The 15,000-nt window shown below is 36.8% G+C and overlaps 1 protein-coding gene across 3 annotated transcripts in view; it reads right to left on the bottom strand.

Moving 5' to 3' along the window:
* Nucleotides 1-3,368: 3,368 nt before the first annotated feature.
* LOC128690923 (uro-adherence factor A) overlaps nt 3,369-15,000 on the bottom strand; it is a 52,005-nt gene continuing 40,373 nt past the window's right edge. For all 3 annotated transcript variants that reach the window (XM_053779706.2, XM_070088372.1, XM_053779707.2), the window contains one exon: nt 3,369-4,151. In XM_053779706.2, the coding sequence (XP_053635681.2) occupies nt 4,064-4,151 (88 nt within the window). In that variant the 3' untranslated portion in view covers nt 3,369-4,063. The remainder of the gene's footprint in view (nt 4,152-15,000) is intronic.

Below are 15,000 nucleotides of genomic sequence, written 5' to 3'. Positions count from 1 at the left end.
AAAGTGGGTAAAAATGTTATGGAGGGAGTAGTAGGTAAATTTGGGGTGCCAGGGGTAAATGTAAATGGGGAGCCTTTAATTGAGCTATGTGTAGAAAGAAATTTGGTAATAAGTAATACATATTTTATGAAAAAGAGGATAAATAAATATACAAGGTATGATGTAGCACGTAATGAAAGTAGTTTATTAGATTATGTATTGGTGGATAAAAGGTTGATGGGTAGGCTCCAGGATGTACATGTTTTATAGAGGGGCAACTGATATATCGGATCATTATTTAGCTGTAGCTACAGTTAGAGTAAGAGGTAGATGGGAAAAGAGGAAGATGGCAACAACAAGTAAGAGGGAGGTGAAAGTGTATAAACTAAGGGAGGAGGAAGTTCGGGCGAGATATAAGCGACTATTAGCAGAAAGGTGGGATAGTGCAAAGATGAGTAATGGGGGGGTTGAAGAGGGTTGGAATAGTTTTAAAAATGCAGTATTAGAATGTGGGGCAGAAGTTTGTGGTTATAGGAGGGTGGGTGCAGGAGGAAAGAGGAGTGATTGGTGGAATGATGAAGTAAAGGGTGTGATAAAAGAGAAAAAGGTAGCTTATGAGAGGTTTTTACAAAGCAGAAGTGTTATAAGAAGAGCAGAATATATGGAGAGTAAAAGAAAGGTAAAGAGAGTGGTGAGAGAGTGCAAAAGGAGAGCAGATGATAGAGTGGGAGAGGCACTGTCAAGAAATTTTAATGAAAATAAGAAAAAATTTTGGAGTGAGTTAAACAAGTTAAGAAAGCCAAGGGAAAATATATATATATATATAGGTATTAGGTAGAGAAGATATATATATATATATATATATATATATATATATATATATATATATATATATATATATATATAAATATATATAATATATATATATATATATATATAATATATATATATATATATATATATATATATATATATATATATATATATATATATATATATATAATATATATATATATATATATAATATATATATATATATATAATATATATATATATATATATAATATATATATATATATATATATATATAATATATATATATATATATATAATATATATATATATATATATATAATATATATATATATATATATATATATAATATATATATATATATATATATATATATATATATATATATATATATATATATATATATATATATATATATATATATATATATATATATATATATATATATATATATATATATATATATATATATATATATATATATATATATATATATAATATATATATATATATATATAATATATTTATATAATATATTTATATAATATATTTATATAATATATTTATATAATATATTTATATAATATATTTATATAATATATATATATAATATATATATATATACACACACACACACACACACACACAAGACTTGATGTTTTCCACATAAATGAAGTGCTATGGAATGATTTACCGAACTTGTGTTATATTCACCTGTTGTGGCAACCTCATACATCATTTTCCTACATAAGCTATCACATACTTAATTCCTGTGTCATCCAACAAATGATACCTCAAAATCTGGAGTTTTAGTTATCAATTTCACACTTTTACAAGCAATATTTTAACAAGATCAAACTAAAGAAATGTTTAATGTACAATACATTCTATGGTTCCTTGTATGTATGTATTTTAATTTATTCAGCCCATATAACCTTTTGCTGAATTCAATCTTTTATTAGTATTTTAACAATGCCTTGCTTTATCATAGGATAAGTAATATATTTGACAATGCAATCACCCTTAGAGGACATGAAGCCTCATGGTATAAAATAAGCTGACAGCATGTTGGTCATGTGATGGACTAAACCATCAGTACAGTACAGTATTCCCCTCAAGGAAGGTTCATTGAGGCTGGTGAGGGGCTCTTGATCTAGGGAATTGGATCTGTGTTCCAGTTCCCTGAATTGAGCCTGAATACCTTCCACATTCCCCCCCCCCCCCCAACAGGCACTGTATAATCCTATGGGCTTAGTGCTTCCCCTTTGATTATAATAATACAGTACAGTAATCACAGAGAAGGAATAAACTAACGTTTCATACAAAACTGTCCATTCTCAATATTCCAGTTATTACATTATTCACTGCACATTTTTCCTGTCTTTCCTAGCTGTCTCTGATCACACATTACTATATTTAATGACATCATCATATATACAAGAATACTGTACTGAAGGCGTGAACCATAACTTCTGGTTATAACAATCCCATATCTTGATATTTTTAATTTAACCTGGCAACAAATGAGGCATCTAGATGACACACATGGCAGATATACAATTACCATGCCTCTCCTAACACATTACCATTTACAGCCATTAACCACAGTATTTTTGAACTCTTCTCCATTTTCAGTTATGAATGAACAAGGAAACCTTTGAAAATATGTACAAAAATCAGAGAGCATAAAAAAAAAAATAGGAAAAGAAGAAGGCTTACATTTATATATGGACAATACTGTTAGAAAAATGTAGTAGTGGATATGGAGGCCAAACTTAATATAAAGTTTTAACACGAGTCAAGGACGTCAGTGAAAGTCAACTGATAAACGTGCCTCATATATTGGTGCAGTGTGAATCTAACATGGCTAGTATATATGTATGCATAATGTGGAACTTCATAGAACTAATTATGGCACTAACAATGTATCTGTAGTACTTGAGACTTGCTAAGTGCAACGCTGAAAATAGGATGAAAAGTATAAAAGCATGTGGAGCGAATAGTCGATGCAATTAATCGAGTAAAAATTTAGTGAAGTTCACTTGGGAATATAGCATTTAGAAAAAGAAATCTAAAGGAAGCCAAGATAGTACAAAAGAGGGGATGAGTAAGAAGACAAATTTATGAATATCTAAAGATTGAGGATGTGGGTACTTTTTACAGTTCTGGATTAGCATCCTTAAATTATATGATCTACTAAATATGACAAATGAAACATGTCATCCTTACTCTCTTGCACGTCACTGGCAGAATGAACACATTTAAGCACTAATTCTTTCATGTTCTCTAGGGAGAAGTGGAACAGAATTCTGTGTAAGCCATGCTCGTCGTAAGAGGTGACTAAAATGCCAGGAGCAAGTAACTAGTAACCCCTTCTCCTGTATGTTACTATATTTAAAAAGAGAAACTTGCTATTTTCTTTTTGGGCCACCCTGCCTCAGTGGGATATAGCCAGTTTGTCGAAAGAATTCTTTCATGTAGTGACCTGTGCATACAGAATCTAGAAACAAGTAAACTCTTAAGAGCTAACAAGTAAAAACAATATACCACATTAGTTTTTGCACCTAACACTTAAAAAAAAAAAAGTGAATTGCAAGCATTTTATTCACTTGTGTGTTAAAAATCATACAAGTGTATATGAATGAAGATTCTCACATTTCAAACTATCTAAACTTTACTCGAGAGCATTCATAATCATACCATGTTTAAACATTTGGTGGAAGACTTGCCAATCACACCACTTTGCTCTTTCATCAGTTTTGATGCAAACATCCAGGTATCATATATTCATTAACCAAAATATTTTAATTAAAAACCTTACTACATCCATCAAGCTTTAAATGCAACCAGAGTTGGAGACAATTTACTAAAATAAATACAAGAGGGAGTGGGTGATAATCTACTGGAGCAATACAATGAGTAATGGACAATAATTTACCAGAACAAATGGCAAGCAATGGGTGCCAATCTACTGGAATAAATACAGCAGAGTAGGTGATAATCTATAGGAAGAAAAACATAGCAAGGAGTAAGAGTTAATCTACTGAAAGAAATATTACAAGTAGTGGGCGACACAATGGAACCATCTGTTAAGAATATCTGATCAGTTTTGATACAGGGCAAGGCTAGTACGATAATTTATAATAATGCTTATATTTTTACTATGTGACTACATATTAAAATATTTCTAAGGGCAAATTAGTCTATTCCTAGTCATTTAAAGAGTATATGTGGAAGAGTTTAAACAATAAATTATCAACCTTAACTCGACTTAGTTTGTAGTAGATTTGCGTACTGATTTTTTTGAAGAACTTGTGCTAGAAATGATAACTGTGCTGCCAGCCCCCCGTCGCATTTTTCTGTAAAAAGAAAATTAAGAGATTCTAATGTTAGAGAGAAATCATCAATTATCTATACACCTATCACTTGTTAAATATGGGGGATATAATCCAAGAAAAAACATGTAATATTAATTATGTGAACCAAGTTTTACATATTAAAAAGGGAGGGGAAAGGAAGTGGGTTAAGGTTATCGGGTTGTCGACCTTTACAACTAACTAACTCAGAATAAAAGTTACTCAGTCACCAATATCAATCATGGCAGTTTACACCCCCATCTCTCCACCACGACAAGGTAAGTAAAATTAATGCAAATTACATAGTTCTATAAATTACTATACAGTACATAACTGTACTGTAGTACTACAGGTTACAATACCCATATTCCTAGCATCTGGTTGTCTTCTGCATAAGTGGACCAGTCCACTATTTCAGAAGAGAGCCAAATGATCATGAAAATATTAATTCCACAATTCAGGAATTACAGACAATTGGCATTACTGCACATGCTTCTTTCTCCTATTAGTCCATTACTGATAGGTATCACTATACAGTGGTACCTTGACTTACGAGTGCCCCAACTTGGGAGTCTTTCGAGTTATGAGCTGTCACTCCATCGATTTTTTGCTTCGAGTTGCAAGCCAAAATCCAAGTTACGAGCGAACTCCAGATATGCCATCACTAATTGGCGGCGTATCTGAGTAAGATCCAATGCTGTACCCAGAGAAATGTCAGGTACTTCGTCCCATCCCACACGCTCTTCTAAGACATAATTGGAAGGATAATACTCCCACACTAATTCCAGATTGTAGCGAGGCACCTTGTCCTTGGTTTGGTTCTTGTATAAATCTGGGGAAGCGGTAACCTCCATTTCAACACTCAGTTTTTCTAGAAACATTAAGAAGGGTGGAGTATTCATGGTGGTGGGTGGAATAGTGAGGGTGGTGGGTGGAGTATACAATATTTCTTATTTATAAATACATTTTTCTTATTTAAAAACCCCCTAACGAAAAAATTGGGGTGGTTCTTCGGGGCTGGAACGGATTAAAAGCATTTTAATTTCAACGAGGAAAATTGATTTGATATACGAGCAAATTGGGTTACGAGCACTGTCACGGAACAAGTTAAACTCTTAAGTCAAGGTACCACTGTACTATATTCAGAGTAACTGCAAACGCTAAGAGCTCACATCCAAACTACAAGCTAACTCCATGGTCAAGTGAAAAGTTTGATTTGTAGCTTTATATTAGGTTTGCATGACCCTTGTGGGTTTAATGTTTAGCTTTGATTTTAATAATAATAATTAGAGGAAGGTGTAGGTGTATAAAGAATTTAACTAAAGTCACCATCAGTAAAGTTTGATCAAGTGCTTCACCTGCATAAACAACCTGCCTTTCTAATGCTTTTACCATCAATGCATAAAAAAATTTCTGCACATATACTACATGGATCCCCCTGCTTAATGATCATTTCTTGATATCAAATACCATACGAAAATACACTGCAAAGCCGCTGTTTTAAACCAAAAACATCGAGTTTTTTTTTTTTCTCATTATGCACTGCGTGCTGCAGAATTTTTTTTATACTGTGCACACTGACCACACACACACCCATTCTTTCATATGCAGGCTTACCAGCTTTCTTTCACCAGATCTGAAGGAGCTAGAATTTTGGCATAGTATTATGGGACAGACACTGGCTCTCAAGGCGAAATATTACAGGACCGACACTGAAAGGGTTAAATACGTATATTGTTTATCACCTAACAAGTCTCCACAGACAGAAGTGAATCGGCTATTTCTACATGAGCAGTTGACAGTATTTTCACATCCTCTTCATCAGTTATAATACGAGGAAAGTGGAGATAATATTTATATAAATTGTTGATCACCTCAAGAGGGGGTCTGATCATGTCTGAGAAGCAAGAAGCATGTCATTATTACATACTGCACTATCAGCACTCCATCCTCCACTTACTAGAGACAAGTCCATTGTTAAGCAGTCATAGTAATATGATTCCTCCCACTATGTAAGTGCATAACTCAAAAATCCATGAAAAAATTATCAGGATAAAAGAAGTATCATACCATGTTTTTTGTTACTTTTGGGTTGAAGAATAAGGCTCATAAGCAGACTATTGTCTGGTTGAAAGAGTGCAATGACCAAATGGCTGTCTTAACCCTTCAGTTCAACAATAAAATCAATGTGAAACATCTCTTAATACATTGAAAATTTTTAAGTTTCTTATTTTTTTTTATTATCACACTGGCCGATTCCCACCAAGGCAGGGTGGCCCGAAAAAGAAAAACTTTCACCATCATTCACTCCATCACTGTCTTGCCAGAAGGGTGCTTTACACTACAGTTTTTAAACTGCAACATTAACACCCCTCCTTCAGAGTGCAGGCACTGTACTTCCCATCTCCAGGACTCAAGTCCGGCCTGCCGGTTTCCCTGAACCCCTTCATAAATGTTACTTTGCTCACACTCCAACAGCACGTCAAGTATTAAAAACCATTCGTCTCCATTCACTCCTATCAAACACGCTCACGCACGCCTGCTGGAAGTCCAAGCCCCTCGCACACAAAACCTCCTTTACCCCCTCCCTCCAACCTTTCCTAGGCCGACCCCTACCCCGCCTTCCTTCCACTACAGACTGATACACTCTTGAAGTCATTCTGTTTCGCTCCATTCTCTCTACATGTCCGAACCACCTCAACAACCCTTCCTCAGCCCTCTGGACAACAGTTTTGGTAATCCCGCACCTCCTCCTAACTTCCAAACTACGAATTCTCTGCATTATATTCACACCACACATTGCCCTCAGACATGACATCTCCACTGCCTCCAGCCTTCTCCTCGCTGCAACTTTCATCACCCATGCTTCACACCCATATAAGAGTGTTGGTAAAACTATACTCTCATACATTCCCCTCTTTGCCTCCAAGGACAAAGTTCTTTGTCTCCACAGACTCCTAAGTACACCACTCACCCTTTTCCCCTCATCAGTTCTATGATTCACCTCATCCTTCATAGACCCATCCGCTGACACGTCCACTCCCAAATATCTGAATACATTCACCTCCTCCATACTCTCTCCCTCCAATCTGATATCCAATCTTTCATCACCTAATATTTTTGTTATCCTCATAACCTTACTCTTTCCTGTATTCACTTTTAATTTTCTTCTCTTGCACACCCTACCAAATTCATCCACCAATCTCTGCAACTTCTCTTCAGAATCTCCCAAGAGCACAGTGTCATCAGCAAAGAGCAACTGTGACAACTCCCACTTTATGTGTGATTCTTTATCTTTTAACTCCACGCCTCTTGTCAAGACCCTTGCATTTACTTCTCTTACAACCCCATCTATAAATATATTAAACAACCACGGTGACATCACACATCCTTGTCTAAGGCCTACTTTTACTGGGAAATAATTTCCCTCTTTCCTATGTACTCTAACTTGAGCCTCACTATCCTCGTAAAAACTCTTCACTGCTTTCAGTAACCTACCTCCTACACCATACACCTGCAACATCTGCCACATTGCCCCCCTATCCACCCTGTCATACGCCTTTTCCAAATCCATAAATGCCACAAAGACCTCTTTAGCCTTATCTAAATACTGTTCACCCAAATCCATAAATGCCACAAAGACCTCTTTAGCCTTATCTAAATACTGTTCACTTATATGTTTCACTGTAAACACCTGGTCCACACACCCCCTACCTTTCCTAAAGCCTCCTTGTTCATCTGCTATCCTATTCTCCGTCTTACTTTTAATTCTTTCAATAATAACTCTACCATACACTTTACCAGGTATACTCAACAGACTTATCCCCCTATAATTTTTGCACTCTCTTCTGTCCCCTTTGCCTTTATACAAAGGAACTATGCATGCTCTCTGCCAATCCCTAGGTACCTTACCCTCTTCCATACATTTATTAAATAATTGCACCAACCACTCAAAAACTATATCCCCACCTGCTTTTAACATTTCTATCTTTATCCCATCAATCCCGGCTGCCTTACCCCCTTTCATTTTACCTACTGCCTCACGAACTTCCCCCACACTCACAACTGGCTCTTCCTCACTCCTACAAGATGTTATTCCTCCCTGCCCTATACACGAAATCACAGCTTCCCTATCTTCATCAACATTTAACAATTCCTCAAAATATTCCCTCCATCTTCCCAATACCTCTAACTCTCCATTTAATAACTCTCCTCTCCTATTTTTAACTGACAAATCCATTTGTTCTCTAGGCTTCCTTAACTTGTTAATCTCACTCCAAAACTTTTTCTTATTTTCAACAAAATTTGTTGATAACATCTCACCCACTCTCTCATTTGCTCTCTTTTTACATTGCTTCACCACTCTCTTAACCTCTCTCTTTTTCTCCATATACTCTTCCCTCCTTGCATCACTTCTACTTTGTAAAAACTTCTCATATGCTAACTTTTTCTCCCTTACTACTCTCTTTACATCATCATTCCACCAATCGCTCCTCTTCCCTCCCGCACCCACTTTCCTGTAACCACAAACTTCTGCTGAACACTAACACTACATTTTTAAACCTACCCCATACCTCTTCGATCCCATTGCCTATGCTCTCATTAGCCCATCTATCCTCCAATAGCTGTTTATATCTTTCCCTAACTGCCTCCTCTTTTAGTTTATAAACCTTCACCTCTCTCTTCCCTGATGCTTCTATTCTCCTTGTATCCCATCTACCTTTTACTCTCAGTGTAGCTACAACTAGAAAGTGATCTATCTGTGGCCCCTCTATAAACATGTACATCCTGAAGTCTACTCAACAGTCTTTTATCTACCAATACATAATCCAACAAACTACTGTCATTTCGCCCTACATCATATCTTGTATACTTATTTATCCTCTTTTTCTTAAAATATGTATTATCTATAACTAAACCCCTTTCTATATAAAGTTAAATCAAAGGGCTCCCATTATCATTTACACCTGGCACCCCAAACTTACCTACCACACCCTCTCTAAAAGTTTCTCCTACTTTAGCATTCAGGTCCCCTACCACAATTACTCTCTCACTTGGTTAAAAGGCTCCTATACATTCACTTAACATCCCCCAAAATCTCTCTCTCTCCTCTGCATTCCTCTCTTCTCCAGGTGCATACACGCTTATTATGACCCACTTCTCGCATCCAACCTTTACTTTAATCCACATAATTCTTGCATTTACACATTCATATTCTCTTTTCTCCTTCCATAACTGATCATTCAACATTACTGCTACCCCTTCCTTTGCTCTAACTCTCTCAGATACTCCAGATTTAATCCCATTTATTTCCACCCACCGAAACTCCCCTACCCCCTTCAGCTTTGTTTCGCTTAGGGCCAGGACATCCAACTTCTTTTCATTCATAACATCAGCAATCATCTGTTTCTTGTCATCTGCACTACATCCACGCACATTCAAGCATCCCAGTTTTATAAAGTTTTTCTTCTTCTCTTTTTTAGTAAATGTCTACAGGAGGAGGGGTTACTAGCCCATTGCTCCCGGCATTTTAGTCGCCTCATACGACACGCATGGCTTACGGAGGAAAGATTCTTTTCCACTTCCCCATGGACAATAGAAGAAATAAAGAAGAACAAGAGCTATGTAGAAAAAGGAGAAAAACCTAGATGTATGTATGTATATATGCATGTGCATGTCTGTGAAGTGTGACCAAAGTGTAAATTGGAGTAGCAAGATATCCCTGTTATCTAGCGTGTTTATGAGACAGAAAAAGACACCAGCAATCCTACCATCATGCAAAACAGTTACAGGTTTCTGTTTCACAGTCATCTGGCAGGACGGTAGTACTTCCCTGGGTGGTTGCTGTCTACCAACCTACTACCTATGTTATCCACTAATAAAATGGGAGGCATATCACCAGTATACTACTACTACTATGCACTGGTACTCATCTCTAATGAGTACCAGTGCATATTTTTTTAAATTTCATCAATAAAAAATTACAGTGGAACCTCAATATTCGTAAGTCCTTATATTCATACAACTCTATATTCGCCCAACTTCTGAGAAAAATTTGACTGTTTTCGGATGTTGCCCCGTTATTCGACCTAAACAAAACAGTCCATCTGGATGAAGTCCAATGAAAAAGCATCACATGCTCAATCTCTCATCAGCTTTCATTTGTTAACCCTTTCAGGGTGCAGACCCCCAATCTGAAACTTGTCCACAGGGTCCAAGAATTTTTAAAAAAATTTTTCCTTATGAAATGGTATAGAATCTTTTTCTGAAAGTAATAAAAAAAAAGTACGAAATTTGATGGAAAACTGACAAAATTAAGCTCTCACGAATTTTGACGAGTCAGTGATATTTACAAGTTGGTGAATTTGTCCACTTTGTCTCCCATTTTAGGCCAATTACATTATTCCAGTTGACCAAATTCTTAGCTATTTTGCCAGCATTACTTCTATTTTATCGAGCACAAGAAATCGCCCAATCAACTACTGTATTTCAACTACCCAATAAAGTGATTGGAAATCAGTAATTTGGCCAATGTCACACAAAGTTCAAAATATTCCAATTTCAAAATAGGGTCCAGAATAAACAAGGCAGGCATCCCTGGCACTAAATTAACATTTCCTCTGTTTTTTTTTAGTTACGTTTCCATGCTTTACAAATGAATTCCACTTTGATTTTTTATTCACAATGAATTTTTATCCACACCAAAAAAAAAACAGAAGATTTACTGTTATGCAATATTGTAATAACTGTATAAATAATATCACCGCATTCGTGAACGCACATCAGACCCACCAGCTGACGTATTGGACATTTTTTTTTTTTGCCCTCGAACATCGGCAAAAATTTAACATTTCCACTACTTTGATCTCAATTTCAAGCTATTTTCAGTACTAAAACCAATCAAAATCATCTCTATTTCTGTAACATACAGTGGAACCTCAAAAATCGAACATATCACATATTGAATGTTTCAAAAATAGGACCCTTTTTTCAGGCAAACTGTGTCCTTATTGAAAGCGCCCCTATTTTCAGACCGCCGGGTACGGGACCTGTCCACCGGACTGCTCTGCCCGCGTCCCCGCACAGGCGCCGTGAGCAGTCTAGCTTTGTTTATGCTTGAGTGAACACTAACCTGCACTCTTATTCACACATTTTACGATTATTTCATTGTGTTTAGTGCTTGTGGGACTGTGAAATAACCTGCCATGGGCCCAAAGAAACTGGTTAGTGGTATCCCTGTGGTAAAGGAAGTGAGAAACACCATAGATGTGAAGAAGGAAATACAGAAGTATGAGAGTGGAATGATGTCCAAATGTTTGTGCAGAAGTACCACCCTGAGCAAGCTGAAACAAGACATCTTTGCAACAAGTTCAGTGACAGAACCATGTCCCATTTTAGGGAAATGTTAAAGAGGTGCCAGAAACAGAGGTCTGTGCACAGTTATTTTGTGAGACAGGGGTCCAGTGACTCAAGCTGGTCCTAGTGGCATTAAAAGACAGAAGGGAAGTAACCTCAGAGAGGGCTTTACCTGAAGTCCTCATGGAGGGGGATTCTCCTTCCAAACACTAATCCCAACTCCCTCTCTCCTCCTCCCTACCTTCCAAATGCCATCACCAATCTTCAATAAAATTAAGTAAAAATGTTATTTTATATGTATTACTATACATAATTAAAAACTATAGTACAGTGGACCCCCGGTTAACGATACTTTTTCATTCCAGAAGTATGTTCAGGTGCCAATACTAACCGAATTTGTTCCCATAAGGAATATTGTGAAGTAGATTAGTTCATTTCAGACCCCCAAACATACACGTACAAACGCACTTACATAAATACACTTACATAATTGGTCGCATTGGGAGGTGATCGTTAAGCGGGGGTCCACTGTATATGTTGTATGTAAAACTGTAATTTATCTCTATAAAACGTATTTTTTGTGTGAATATTTTTGGGTTTCTGGAACGGATTAATTGTATTTCCATTATTTCTTGTGGGAAATATTGCTTCGAATTTCAGACTTTTCGAATTTAGAACTAGCTCCTGGAACGGATTAAGTTCGAAATTTGAGGTTCCACTGTATCTTCCATTCTATCAAATGAGATCAAGAAACCGCGAATACTACCGTAAAAAAACATACGAAAATACATTGCAAAGTCACGGTTTTGATATAAAAAACACGGTCTCAGTTTTTTTCTCATGCATTGCGTGCTGCAGGAATTGTTTTATATGGCTCACACTTACCGCACAGATGTATTCTCTCATATCTAGGCCCAAATTTACTGCTCACAGCTTACCTAAGTGAGCTGAGCTCATGGCATAGAACTATGGCTTGGACCTTGGCTTCAAAGCTGTGGAACTACGTGACGGACCCTCAAAAGCCTCAAAAGATAACAAAAAAAGGCACAATACCATGACTGGAACAATACACAAATAACCCGCACATAGAAGAGAAGCTTACGACGACATTTCGGTCCAACTGACCATTTACAAAGTCACACTATAAATGGTCCAAGTTGGACCGAAACAACGTCGTAAGCTCTTCTCTGTGGGGGTTATTTGTGTACCCTCAAAGGGTTACACATCGTTCGTATAAACAAACTTTTTGGTATTTCATTGTTATTCTGTGGTGTTTTAATATTTTCATTGAAAATAAGTAATCATGGCCCCAAAAGAGAAGTTATCCAAACAAGTCTCAAAAGAAAGCAGTGAAAACAACAATTAAAGTGAAAAAAGAACTCGCTGCAAAGTGGAACACGTGTGTCGGACCTGGCCACTCAATGTATGGTAAAACCCACCATACTGTCCATTTTGAAAAATGGAAAGGCAGTGAAAGAGGCTGATATGGCAAAAGGGGTGAAAATTCTTTAGAAAAAGGTCACATAATTGAAGAGATGGAAAAAACTTATTAGCGTGGATTAACAAAAAACAACTTGATGGTGACAGCATTTCTGAAACAATAATTTGTGAAAAAGCAAGAGTTGTATAGTGATGTTAGGCAAGACACCCCAGGAAATGGTGTTGAAAGTGATGAATTTAAGGCAAGTAGGGGCTGGTTTGATAGGTTTAAAAAGAGGAGTGGGATTCATAGTGTACCAAGGCATGGGGAGGCTGCCAGTGCTAACAGATGCTGAAAATTTTGTTAGGGAATTTAAAATTGGAAGTGAATGTCCAAGAAAACCTACATCACACAAGAAAAATCATTACCAGGACAAGCTCATGAAAGACAGGCTAACACTCTTGCTGTGTGATAATGTTAGTGGGGACTGCAAATTTAAACTGCTGCTAGTGTATCCTTTGAAAATCCAAGGGTGCTTAAGAAAAACATTGTGATAAAGAGTAAATAGTGTAATGTGGAGGGCTAATAGTAAAGCTTGGATAATAAGGCAGTTCTTCACCGAGTGCTTACATGAAGTACTTGCCCCAAGTGTGAAGCAGTACGATAAGAGAACACTAAGTGTCAAGGACCCAAGAATGTTCAACTGCCTCTCAGCATACATAATGGAGATTACCAACAGACCCCTGGCTGTCTTCAAGAAGGCTTTGGACAGACACCTAAAGTCAGTACCTGATCAGCTGGGCTGTGGTACGTCTGTTTACGTGTGGCCAACAGTAACAGCCTTGTTGACCAGGCCCCGATTCCACCACGACACGAGGCCTGGTCACAAACCAGGCCACAGGGGCACTGGCCTCCGAAACCCTCTCCACCTTGCGGAAAAAAATTACCATTATGAACACTTCTGGTAATGGACAATGGTCCTGCTCACCCTCCAGGCTTGGAGTGAAATTTGGCGGATAACACAGCTTCATTAAAGTTCTTGCCCCTAAGTACCACCACTCTTATCCAACCCAGGGACCAGCAGGTAATTCCCAATTTTAACAAACTTTGCACAAAAGCAATGTTTAAAAGGCAATTTGAAGTGACCTCTGAAGCAGAGATTACACAGAATTTTTTCATGGCAATTAACTCTGCCTGGAAGAAATTATGGCTAGATTGTGTCAGACATTGTTTTACTGGATCAGTCCATGGATTTGGAAATGGACAATGATGTAGAGGAGTTAGACGAGGATCACAAGAATGAGCTTGCCACAGAAAAACTAAGACCTGCACAAGGAGCAGCAAGAAGTGGCTGAGGAAATTTCTTCTTCTGAAGAGAAGGGAAGCAGTAAGGGCAACATTTCCACTGCATAAATTAAGGAACTGTTACCATTTGGGTCAGACTGGTGGAAAAATGGCATCCTAACATTACTGTTGTGAATAGGAGCATTAACCTGTTCAATGACAACGTTGCTGACCACTTTAAAAAAGTTCTGTAATGTCATTAAAAGCAGACAACATTGAACAGCTTCTTTAGTAAAGAAAAAAAATGCTAGTGCATCCCCATCATCAAGTACTGCTGCACAGAAAAAAAAAACATTAGACTGGCAGTTACCTGATGTTTTTATGGGTAACACCCTTTCCAAACAATAACATCTCTCCACCTTCCTCTTAGGCCATCAGCACTCCTTGGTAAAAGTAAAGTGCAGTTAAATTTCCATTTATTTTATGTATTCATTGTTTTTATAGTTTTCATGTGTAATTTTATGCATGCATATATTATACAGGTTTAAATAAGCAATATTTTCACTGAAAATGTTTTGTAATAGGTAATTTTGGGGGGTCTCAAACAGATTAATCCAATTTGCATTATTTCTTACAGAAAAATTTATTCAATATTCATACAATTTGCTATTTGAACAGCCTCCCAGAGCAGATTAAATTTGAATATTGAGGTGCCACTGTATTAGGAATTTGATACTTTCATCTCATCTCAAGCTATAATGTGGGCTTCTACAGGAAAATGTGATTCCTTTA

This window comes from Cherax quadricarinatus, chromosome 24 (assembly GCF_038502225.1).
Source record: "Cherax quadricarinatus isolate ZL_2023a chromosome 24, ASM3850222v1, whole genome shotgun sequence".
Taxonomy (NCBI): Eukaryota; Metazoa; Arthropoda; class Malacostraca; order Decapoda; family Parastacidae; genus Cherax; species Cherax quadricarinatus.
This window is presented reverse-complemented; position numbering and strand designations above follow the sequence as displayed.